Source organism: Lactuca serriola, chromosome 6 (genome assembly GCF_051521515.1).
Source record: "Lactuca serriola cultivar US96UC23 chromosome 6, Lser_US96UC23_V15, whole genome shotgun sequence".
Classification (NCBI taxonomy): Eukaryota; Viridiplantae; Streptophyta; class Magnoliopsida; order Asterales; family Asteraceae; genus Lactuca; species Lactuca serriola.
This window is the reverse complement of record NC_136413.1, coordinates 123,370,412-123,383,121: the sequence shown is the minus strand read 5'-3', so window position 1 is coordinate 123,383,121 and position 12,710 is coordinate 123,370,412. Positions and strand designations below refer to the sequence as shown.

The 12,710-nt window shown below is 34.7% G+C and overlaps 1 protein-coding gene across 1 annotated transcript; it reads left to right on the top strand.

Moving 5' to 3' along the window:
• The first annotated feature begins 3,000 nt into the window (after positions 1–3,000).
• On the top strand, positions 3,001–5,679 carry LOC145060108 (uncharacterized). Its single transcript, XM_079007832.1, has 3 exons — positions 3,001–3,777; positions 4,670–5,209; positions 5,418–5,679. The coding sequence occupies exons 1-3, from the start codon at positions 3,001–3,003 to the stop codon at positions 5,511–5,513; spliced, it is 1,413 nt and encodes a 470-aa protein (XP_078863958.1). The 3' UTR covers positions 5,514–5,679.
• Positions 5,680–12,710: the final 7,031 nt, after the last annotated feature.

The window sequence follows — 12,710 nt, the reverse complement described above, 5'->3', positions numbered from 1 at the left end:
GTTGGAGTTGAAAAAACATCATATAAGTTGAATATTTCACTATGCTATCAGTTTGGTGGTCAATCTAATATTACACGGGTCATAAGTAATTCAAGTCTAGATGTAATGTCTTATTTGGATAAGAGTGTTGAAAATTATTGGGGTCAAGTTTTAATTGAATTTGAAAAAATAATGCCGCCTACAAATACTAGTTTGGTAAATCTCCTTCGTAATTTTGAGCCCAATCCGTTAAATGTACCATTTCCTTTGCCTGATTGTGATACATTTGATGAAGATAATGATGAAGCCAACTCGCTATATAGTGAGATACTAGCAGTGAGTCTAATGTTGGGGGTGATTCTGATGATGATGGTGTGTGTGACACTCCAGTTGTGAATTTTATGAGTGATGTTGGAGATATAGGAGAAGATGATAGTGTCGATTGGAAGACCGCATTTCTATAGATGTTTGGAAGGAGTCAGAAAACAAAATAAGGTTACGAATGCGATTTGAAAGTAAGCTACAAATACAAGAATATGAGTCTTAAAAAACTTTGTTGGTCTATTGGCAGCACCACACAAAAAAGAAAGTATGTTACATATATGAAAGAAATAAAAAAAATCGATCTTGAAGCTTGGAAGTATTTAAAGGAAATTAGAAAAAGTCAATGGTGTTTTTTATTTGATGAAAATTGTAGAAAAAGTCAATGGCGATTTGAAAGTAAGCTACAAATACAAGAATATGAGTCTTAAAATCGTGTCATGTTCGTGTTAACTATAAAAAACACGATGTCGTGTCGTGTCGTGTTCGTGTTCAAAATTTGACACGAAATTGACACAATTTAACAGTTCTTTATCGTGTTTTTCGTGTTTGTCGTGTTATATTTGATAAAATATTCATTAAATAAACTAGTTTTTAATATATGTTATATTTTTCGTGTCGTGTCGTGTTTGTTGTTTTTTAATTCGTTCGTTTTTGTGTTAGTTAAAAAATCATGACATCATGTCGTGTCGTGTTCGTGTTACATAAAACCTTGCCGTGTCATGTCGTGTCAGACAAAAACACGAAACGATAACACGATTTGCCACCTTTAGGTATGTTGACAATAAATATCTCTGAGAGTATGAACAATACACTTTGAGGAGCAAGACAATTACCGATTAGGGCGTAAATTGACCTTAATTCAATAGAACTGTACATCTTTTAGAAAGTACAATGATGTTGCAATGAATTTTAATACACCTCTACTATCATGTATGTGGCATCTATTTTATAAAACGAGAAACTCATGCACAAAGCCATATATTAACCGAGTTTGAGTATAATAAAGGTGTCTACAGAATTGTCACAAAGTTACAGATAAATGACAAAGGGGGAATAGCTCAGACTGTCCATTATTATCAACAAACATGTACATGTGGTAAGTGGAAAATAGAAAGATTTTCGTGCTCGCATGCCATTGCAGTTCGCAGTTATAGAGGGGATAACCCTCTTTCTATTGTAAATACTGTGTACACTACTGTGACGTATAGACAACAATATACGTCTTCTTTTGTCCCACTTCCTCATGTTGATTATTGGTCTGAGTCGGATCGGAAGATTAAAGCAGATGATTTAACGCATTCTGTTCATCGATGCAGGAAACGTTCAAATCAATTTCATAACGAGATGAACATTCGTCATCCCGGCGAATCTCGCAAATGTATTGTGCCACCAACCTGATCATAATAGAAAAAGTTGTCCAAATTCTCAACCAAGATTCAATGCGATGTGAACTTTGTAACATTTTTAATTAATCTTGTTATTTGGTGTTTAATTATTATTGTAATTTATGTTTAAGTTTATAATAATTTTGTTTTTAATTAGTCTTGTAATTCGTGACATTGTAATATATTCAATATCGATATCTATCTGAAAATATTTGTAAGATCTATTTAATGGTGTAAGTTGTTAAAAATAATACTTAAGCTATAATCATATATTATGGACTAAATTAATTTATGTACATAAAAATTAAATAATTTAATAGAGAAAGATATTAATAAAGTTAGAGATAAAAGCTAAAGGGCTAAATGTGTAATATTTAAAGGTTAAATATGTAACATTAAAAAAAAAGGGACGAATCAATCAATAAATAAAGAGTGAGACATCAATCAAAATCAACCTATTTTTATAACTCTTTTTCAAAAAAATCTATTTTTACAAACACTTTTCAAAATAAACCTATTTTTACAAAAAAAAAATCTTCATATTTTAATATTTATTTTCAACCTCTAATAAAAAAATAAAGCATCTATGTTTATTGGTATCAAGACGATTGGTATGATGTTCATGAGTTAATGAGTTAAGGGTTAAGTCCTCTTTGGACTGTATAGTTTTAAAAGTATAGGTCATTAGGTGTGTGAATTACCCTTTTAAAACATGAATTTTGTCAAAAACAAAATGAAAATGTCTTGTTATTTATTGCGGTTTCTTTTATAGAAATCAAACTCTCATTAAAATTTAACTTAAAATTGAATTTTGAAAGATTACTAAATGAATCATAAAGCCAAAAATCCAAAGATTCTAAAATTGTTTAAATAGATTTAGAAAAGAGACAAACGTATGAATCTTTTCCATATTTAATCAAAACTTACTAAATTTACGAGCAAAAATAAATTTGAACTCTGTGAGCAACACATGACCAAACTCATTCGGATTACTGTAAAATATGTGGAAATTCACAAGTAGTTTTGATGGTGTAATAAACTCAAAGTCGTTTTCGTATAGAATTTGAAAAATGATGTGGTCAGGAATAACCACAAGTTAAAAGTAGTCCAAACTTAATTAACTATTGAGTTCAAATATGGCAACAAATTAAATACACTCTCAAGAAAAAATTTAAACCTGTTCAATTAAATTAAATGGCATTTAACAAGGTCTAGTGAAACTATTTTAAGAAATACATTGCCGTAATTCAATACCGCAAAACCTTCAATATCGGGTTTCATGTTTTCAACCATCTCATTTTGCGCATTAGCAATGGCTTCTTCTATTCCCAATCCTTCATTAACCACAATTTATACAACACTTGCCGCTTTGGCATCCATCCTCATCGTCTTCGTCATTTTCTCATTCTCAACCCAACCCAATTGCCTTCGTCCGAACTACGTTCGTGTCAGAACTCATGATTCCTTGTTGCCACCTGATACCACCAACATTTCCCACCTTGTTTTTGGCCTTGTGGGGTCTACAAACGCATGGCACCATCGAAAATCCTACATCGAGTCATGGTGGCGCCCAAACATCACCCGTGGCTACCTCTACCTTGACACTGCTCCAACAGACGATCTCTTGCCATGGTCGGAAGCCTCCCCTCCTTTTCGTATTTCCGATAATATCACAACGTTATTCGAAGAAAGTCGACACAATGGTGAGCCAGTCATGGTGCGGTTGATACATGCGGTGATCGAGATTTTTAGGGATGAAAGAGAAGATGTAAGGTGGTATATCATGGGAGATGATGACTCAATCTTTTTTGTTGACAATTTGGTTGATGTTTTGTCGAAATATGATCATACAAAGTACATATACATTGGTGGTCATTCGGAGAGCATAGCCCCGAATGAAATTCTATCATATGACATGGGATTTGGTGGAGCGGGACTCATTATGAGTTACCCGTTGGCAAAAATGGTGCAGAAAAACATAGAAGATTGTGTTCGAAGGTATCCGCAATTGAAATGTGCTGATCAAACGTTGATGAATTGTGTTAATGATTTTGGAGTTGCGCTAACTGCTCATCAAGGACTTCATCAGGTATATATCAATCATCTAACACGGTTTTAAATTGAAAAGCGGGGTATATATAAGTTTAATCTTTTCTACCTAGCCTTCGGTACAGCTTTAGTAAAAAATTTCATCTTTTATAAATCAACGTAGTTGACGTTAGTTCAAAGTTTGGAAAATTTCAATAAATTTTAACTAAGTTTCATAATTGTTTCACTCATCACGTAATTTTTTTTAAAAGATGTAAGTATTCAACTTTTAATATACTCCATATTGTGAAAATTTTAGAACTATATGTCCCAGACAATAACAAAAATTATAAACCAAATTATATCAATATATATTGGTACTATTTAAATATTGGGGGGATTGCCCTCATTATTTAGTTTAGAGATTAAATTAATGCCTAAAAGATTATTCCACATAATAAATTAATATGTAACAATTTGGAAAATAACGAACCATGTATAAACAATAAACCAATATTTATAGCATTATGAAAAAATTCTACCGATATTTTCTGTTAGCAGTTATTTCAAGATAATTATATATGTGATTGATTGTGGTGAAAAGAGTTTTCTAATTTTACTTTCTCAAGTTGTTTTATTTTATTTATTTATTTATTATTATTATTATTATTATTTCTCTTCATCCTCTCAATTTGTTGAACTAGATAAAAAAAATTAATAAAAAAAACGTATGATGTACAATAAAAATCGATATCATGGAGGCTTCAACCAATGTCATTTTGAAAGAATCCAAGTTCTTTTAACATAGTTATTCACTAAGCATTCCGTAAATGACCATTATTAGAAAATATTAAATACTAACGTTGAAAGTGTATTAGGTTATCTTTTACATTATATTTCGTTTAAATAGTTGTATTTTCCTTATATCGGGTGTCAATTTGAATATTTTACAGATGGATCTACATGGGGATGTATCTGGATTTTTATCTTCACACCCAAAAGTTCCCTTGCTTTCCCTCCATCATTTTGACCAACTTGACCCAATCTTTCCTTCAATGGACCGTTCTGAATCAGCAAAACACCTCATGAAAGCTGCAAACATCGACCAATCTCGTTTGGTGCAACAAACTGTATGTTACGATAGACAATTAAATTGGACCTTTTCATGCTCATGGGGATACTCAGTTCACATTTATGAGAATATCATACCTCGTAGCGTCCTAAAAGCCCCACTTCAAACATTTAAGCCATGGATCTTGGAATCTACTCCACCATTGTTCATATTCGACACAAGACCACTCTCAAATGATCCATGTGCAACTCCTCATGTGTTTTTATTTGAATCCATAAAAATAATCAATGAAACTGAAGTGATAACAAATTATGTCCGAGTTGCTTCACGTGGTTTGCCGGCTTGTGAAATAGCCGGCAACCATTCCGCAGATTTGATCAACAGAATTGAAGTTGTTTCACCGATGACAAAACCTAAGCAGGTGAGTTTGAATACGAAATTCAATTATGAAAATTTAATAAATCACCGATTACATATTAAAAATATTCGACATGAAACTTCTCATTCTCATTCTCTTCGTATATGAAGTATGATTATGCATGTCGTTGGTAGTAATTGGGTGTCAGTTGGTAAATGTTTCATGTACTAACTGGTGATCACTTTTTACATTATTTTTTCATTTGTTCTAGGATGGCAAAGCAGAATGTTGTGACATAGTTGAGAATAAAATGGATTTGGTAAGGCTAAAGTTACGGGATTGCATGGAAGATGAGTTGATTGCTTGAGCTAGACGAACAATATTAATATGATTAGTTGTAGTTCTATCATTGAAGAAACATTATTTCTAGTTTTTGTTTTAAAGGCCAAAGGAGATTACATATTTATCATGTTCTAAATGGTAGCAGCTTAAACGTGTAAATTATCTTGGAAGGATGTCCAATCATGATTAATGCATGCCTTATCTCATATGATATACAAATATACCATCAAGATGGTTTCCACTCCTAGCAAGTTTTCATCTAGGTTATAAAGTTATTTGATGTGCGGTTTTCTGCAAGAATAATTGCTTGTCACTCATTGAATCAAAAGTCAGAACTCACGAACATTAGTTGAACTATTGATGCATAAATTGTTTGTATGTTATGTTGGGAGGAAACATATGATCAAAATAGAACCAAACCAAATACTTAGTGCCGAATATTGATTACCCTACTTGTGTAAACCGTAATAGAATGAAACTAAATAGATCATATAATAAATACAATCTAAGTGCCGAATATTGTTGGGAGGAAACATTTGATCCAGAATACAAACAAACCAAATACATTGCGTGAAACACGAATTACCCTTTTTGTGTAACCACGGTAGAATGAAATTAAATAGACAATATAATGAAGCTAATCTTTGTGCTATGTTGAGGAAAAATTAGATCCAAAATACAAACAACCAAATCCACCATTCTCTACTAGTACTTTTAAGTTGACGTGTCGCTTAACCACACGAGTTCTATAAACAAGTTATAAAAAGAATGTTCAACTTTTATAGATAAACTTAAGATTCAATTTGATTAATAAAACATGATTTTGTTTTATATTTTTAATGTTAATACTTTTAACGTGACCAATATCACTATCAAACCCTTTTGGTAACCCCATTCTTAAAATGCTAGCATGTAAAAGATAAGCCAAACTGGATTGTACCCCAAACATAACGAAGAATACGTTTAACTGCTTGAAATATGCGTCCAAATGGGCATGAAGATATTGGCTTACTGAGTTCATCGCAAATGAAAGATTAGGACGGGTTATAGACATGTATTGTAAAGCACCAACAATAGACCAAAAAAGTGTCGGACCTCGAAATGGTGTGCTATTTTTACTATGAAGTTGCATACCCGGAGACCATGGCGTGGAAACAGGTTTGGCTTCCAACATTTGATCTTGATCAAGAATAACATGAGCATATTTTCACTGACTCATCTGTAGTGTGAGTGACTTCCAAACCCAAAAAGTAGTTCAAACGACAAAGATCTTTAATAGAGAACTCTTTGTTTGTGTGTTGAATAAAACATTCAAGTAAGATGTTTATTATTTTCAGTGACAAGAATATCATCAACATACACAATGACATACATAAGGGTGCACTACGGGTCAATACAAATAAGGAGGTGTCAACCTGACTGCATACAAAAAACACAACTTATTTGAATAACCCGGTGGCCTACTAACTGTAGAAGTAGGATTTTTGGCAATCAATAAGCACTTAAGTGATAACGCTCAAGGTTAATTTGATGTTGATTGAGCTCATTCTCTAGAGACTAGGCGCTCCACATATGTTTATGCGATATTTCTTGGTGGGAATCTTCTATTTTGGAGCGCTAAGAAGCAACCCACGGTTTCTCGCTCTAGTTGTGAATCTGAATATCATGCTTTGGCAAATACCACTTCTAAGCTTATATGGCTTACCCATTTTCTTTGAGACTTATGACTCCATTTTGATACATCTATGGTACTTTTTTGTGACAACAAAAGTGCAATTTTCTTGGCTCAAAACTCTGTCGCACACAAACGTGCAAAGCACTTAGACATTGATTATCACTTCGTACAAGAGCTCGTTTCTTCTCGCAATCTCGATGTTCACTTTATTCCTTCACACTTTTAGCTTGCTGACATATTTACAAAAGGATTACCTTGACCCCTTTTTACTTTCTTTCGATCTAAGCTATGGGTTTCTTCTAATCCTACGCTTAGCTTGGAGGGGGATGTTAGATAATATCTTCAGCTATACCTTAGTTGTTTATCAACTGTATTTACTTGTACCTTACTTGTACATTCCTTGTATATTGTTTGTATATTCTATTTTTTTTTTGTCTTAATGAAATCATCAAAATCATTGGGGTTTATTATTCTCACATTTGCCAATAAGACATCTAATGTTATATTCAAAGAAGTATTTTAAAATTTGTGATTCATAACAAAATTTTACAATATGTCAATACTAATTTTTATTACTTTGGATTCAATTACATGCATATTCATCAAAAACTTTGTATATACGTAAAAGTATAACTTAAAATCTGATTAAAGTTTACAAGTTGTTATTACTTTTTTATTTTAATAAACTCTTGTAACATACCTAGTAAATAAATAAAACACAAGCAGATTCATTGTAATCACATTTAAAAAATCAAATATTGCATTCTTAAATGAATAACTATACAATCATACATAAAAATTCCTATAGACTTATAATTAATTGATTGACCCAACCTTCATTTTCACAACCATGTTACTGTTATGATGATTTTGCTTCATGTGTACAGTTATAAACAAAACAAAGGAAAAGCTAAAAAAAGCTTTTTGTGTATCATCACTCTCAATTACGAATGCTACCATGCTTTCTTTCCTCACAATCCCGTCTTCAGTGAAGTGACAATGAACAATACACTAAACCTCTGCAGAAAATAAAATCTTTTTTCATAATAATTTATGAATCAAGCTCTGTGGAAATAAAAACTAGGCATATGAAATAACTCACCGAATTTAAGCTTTTTGGCTTCTTGCTTAAAATATAGCCATCTGAAAATGTAGAAACCTTCCTTAAAAAACCAATTAGCAAGATTCGATCTAAGAAAAGAAGAACGAAGAACATAGGTCCTTAGTTTCGTGTGTGTATCTGCATCGATTAAAGCAACGTTGGTAGAGGAGTATACGAGGCAGAAAACGCCCAAAGGATGTTACCCCCGACCTCTTATCGCCGCCATAAAACCTAATTCTGATGTGATTCACCATTAAAAACCCAAACCGGTACCTCTGAAGGTCTGAAAAACACATTGGCTACTTCATCTTTGTTTTGAATCTCTCTCATACAAGAACCCTGTATTTTGGTCTGTTTTTACTATGTGGGAGATGTAACATGGTATTGCAGGGGTTGAAGACGAATAATAATGTTCTCCTTCTTGATACGTCTATAAATGTGGTGGTTAGGGGAGAGATGTTGTGATGATGGTGTTTATAGCATATGCTGGTAACTGCTGAGCCAAATTAGGGCTTACAGGTTTGAATGGGTATATAGAGAGAGAAGAAGGAAACATCAGGGAGAGAGATAGAGATATTTAAGGAACCGGATAAAAATAGGTTAAAATTTGATACCCAAACTACCCTTTTAGTTTATTAAATATTTACAGTTTCATCCTTTGAGTTTTAGAAATTATATAAATGACACATTGATATTAGTCTTATATCTTAATATTTGAAAAGCTCAGATTTGTTTTCATTTGTGTTCTCAATTGAACACACACACACACATACATACAGACACACACACACACACACACACACACACACATATATATATATATATATATATATATATATATATATATATATATATATATATGTGTGTGTGTGTGTGTGTGTGTGTTTATGAGTGATGTCCAGCCTAGCAACATTAATGGACCGAGTACGTCGTAAAATACGAATTAGAGATAGGTTGCTTATTAACTTGAGTAATGAAAGTCGTAGTGATCATTAAATCGAGAGCGTGCATATAGAGAACGTCCAAATATGAATTCATATAAGGAAGTTTTGATTTTTCAAAGTTTCAACGCAACAATGCAGACACATAAATCAAAATTCAAGATTGTCTGCCAAAACAATCGAAATGAGAGTTCAAGATCACGTGAATAGGATTCCGTCAATATAAAGAAAATATAAGGATAGTCGAGAATGGATTTTGTATGAAATACTTATGAATTTTATATCAATTTCAACTGTTCAAGCATATTAAAAATGTAGCTTTAGAAATAAAGTGAGAATTAGTCGATAGAGTCTAAACGAAAGTTGTAGTACACGATGATAGCTACGCATGAATATAAATAACTTTAAAAATGGAGCTCGTATGAGAAAGATACATTTTTTCAAAGTTTAAAAAATAGAAACTCATATATGCGCATGTGGAGCGGGGGCACATATGTTTTAGAAGGGAGGGGGGGTACGTGGACCGACAAACTAGCGACACGTGGTGAGAAACTCGGGGAACAAAGTATCACGGACACGCAGAGCACCTTTAGAGGGGTGTGCGGCGTGCCTCCTAATGACTATATAAACATATATGGATTTCCTTCATTTTCACTCATTTTCACTCCTATTTCTCTCTAGAGACATTTTCTTGTTGGAATCCGATACTTTTGGGTTTCTTGGGATATGTGTAACATCTCAAATTTTAGACCAAAATTTTCATTTTTAAAATTTCCAGAAAACAAAGTTTCACAACTAAATATCAAGTATAATCATCCCAAAACCACAAGTATCATAGTTATCAGAGTACATAAAAGATCATGTCCCAGTTGTAAATTCCCAATACATGTGCATAATTAGACCTTTGCTTTCTCGCGGTCTTGCGAAGTACCTACCACATATAAAGCAAAGATGTAAGCACAAAGCTTAGTGATTTCCCTAAGATACCACATATAATACCACATAAGTAAACAACTATGGATTATCTGCAACCTTTGGACTATCAGTAGTCCCGGTTAGCTAACAGCATGCTCGTAGGGTTATCAGCAACCCCCGGTTGGATACCAGTAGCCTCAGTCACATACAATATCATAATATAACATATCATAGCAGCTAAACTCAGTTGGTCATCATAATTCAACTAGCCTACCATACATGTAATAATAAGTGAGGAGAGTCACTTGAAACTGATGACACGGAAACCTAGCGCCCGAGCTACCGGATCTAGACTCCTCCTAGTTAACAAATGAAATTAACCTTAATTAAAAATTAAGGACCACAACCACTCATGAGTCCAAAGTCCACGGTTAAACCTACTAAGGGCAAAATGACCATTTTGCCTTTCCCTTTATCCCAAAACCCTAAACTTTAACTAAAGGTCAAACTCAAACAGAAAGTAAAAACCCAACGAGTACGTTGGGCGTACTACACTTAACATTGGGCATACAAATGATCAAGCATGTGACGGGGGAACGCTAGACTACGTTGTGTGTAGTCAAGAATGCGCACAACATACTCTCCAGATGTCTAAATCCTCCACTAAATGTTATAATCTGTTAATACATTCAATCCAACTTCAGATCTGACTAATTTAAAGCTTCTTATTCCATAAAGTCGTGGGCTTTAAGCCTTTGCATCGCTATGAAAGGCTAAAACATCATTTCATCCATTCCAAGCTACTTTACTCATGCATGAGTCAAATGGAAAGATCAAGCAAGCATTTTTATCAATCTAGATGTCATAAGATGCATGAAAGGACAACTTCAACTCTCTTGAGAGTCTCAACTTGAAAAGGTCTAAACTTAGGGACTTAAGCTAAAAAATCTTAAACTAAAGAGCTCTAAAAGAACACTAGCCAAGGTATAAGCTTTATACCTGAAAATGATGCACAAAGTTGGGAAGTTTCTAGATCTCTAGGCTTATTAGCACCTTCTTCTTCTTCTCTAACCTCTTTCTTCAACTACAAGAGCCAAGAACACTCAAAACTTGTAAAAACACACACACACACACACACACAAGCCACACAAACGAGATTAGGGCTTTAGAGAGGGTTGGAGGTTGATAAGGGTGGCTAGAAATGAGACCATAATGTTCTTTATATATGGGTCGACTCGAAATTAGGGTTTTGCACCTGAGCCTAGTACACCCAACGTACTAGGTGGTTCTCTGTGATTATGCATGGTGCACGAGTACACTGCACGTACTCAAGCGTACGCCGCACGTACCACTCTTGCCAAGTTTTCTCTTTTAGGGACTAATTTTGACACTTTAAGGAAAGATTCAAGAATGGTAAACATACCTTATTTTAGGATGTTACAATTCTCTCCCACTAAAAATCAGACTTCGCCCTCGAAGTCATCCTCCGAAAACAGCTCTGGATATTGCTCATGTGTCTCGGACTCCACTTCCCATGTCCATTATGATCCTGTATCGTGTTGCGACTGAACTTTGACCAAGTTCACGACCTTGTTCCTCAAGGCTTTCACTTTCGGATCCAAGATGGCTACAGGCTTTTCCACATAATTCAGGTGATCAACAACCTGAATGTCCTCCAAGGGAACCACAACCACCTCATCGGCTTTACACTTCCTTAGTTGGGATACATGGAAGGTATCAAGGATCTAACTCAGCTCCTCCGATAGCTCCAACCGGTAAGTCACATTGCTCACACAGGCCAGTCGTCGAAAAGGGCCAATTAATCTGGGGCCCAGCTTGCCCGCTTTCTGAAGCGGATAACACCCTTCCAGGGTGACACCTTCAGGAGCACAAAAAGCCCCACCTGAAACTCTAACTCAAATCGTTACTGAGCCGCATAACTCTTTTGAGCACTTTGAGATGTCAAAATTCTATGACGTACCTGTTGTATAAGCTCAGTCATCTTGAGCACAACCTCCATGCTCCCCATGACTCTCTATCCGTACTTCGCCCCAACAAATAGGAGTTAGACATCCCTAACCATAAACAAGCTCGAACCGGGGCATACTAATACTGGCATGATGATTGTTTTTATAAGAGAACTCAACCAAAGGAAGGTAGGAGACCCAACTCCCATCAAAATCAATAACACAGGCGCGCAACATATCCTCAAGCATCTGAATCGTCTACTCGCTCTGCATGTCCGTCTGTGGATGGTATGTGGTACTAAAGTTTAGTCGGGTACCCAAATCCTCATGACATCTCTTCCAGACTATGGAAGTAAAGTGCACATCCTGGTCAGACACAATGGATGTCGGCACCCCATGCCGAGCCACCACCTCACGAACATATATCTTGGCCAACTTCTTTGTAGAAGAGTTCTCACTAAGGGCTAAGAAGTGAGCACTCTTCGTCAAACGATCCACTATCACCCAGATAGTGTCCACAGTCCTCGCAATCTTCGTTAGCTTCGTAATGAAATCCATAGTAATCTGCTCTCACTTCTATAGGGGAACCTCTAGATGCTGCAAATTGCCATGAGGGTGCTGG

Coding starts and splice junctions, on each gene's coding strand:
- LOC145060108 (XM_079007832.1), top strand. CDS start 3,001: ATGGCTTCTTCTATTCCCAATCCTTCATTAACCACAATTTATACAACA. Junction 3,778..4,669: donor CTCATCAAGGACTTCATCAG/GTATATATCAAT, acceptor AATATTTTACAG/ATGGATCTACATGGGGATGT. Junction 5,210..5,417: donor CGATGACAAAACCTAAGCAG/GTGAGTTTGAAT, acceptor CATTTGTTCTAG/GATGGCAAAGCAGAATGTTG.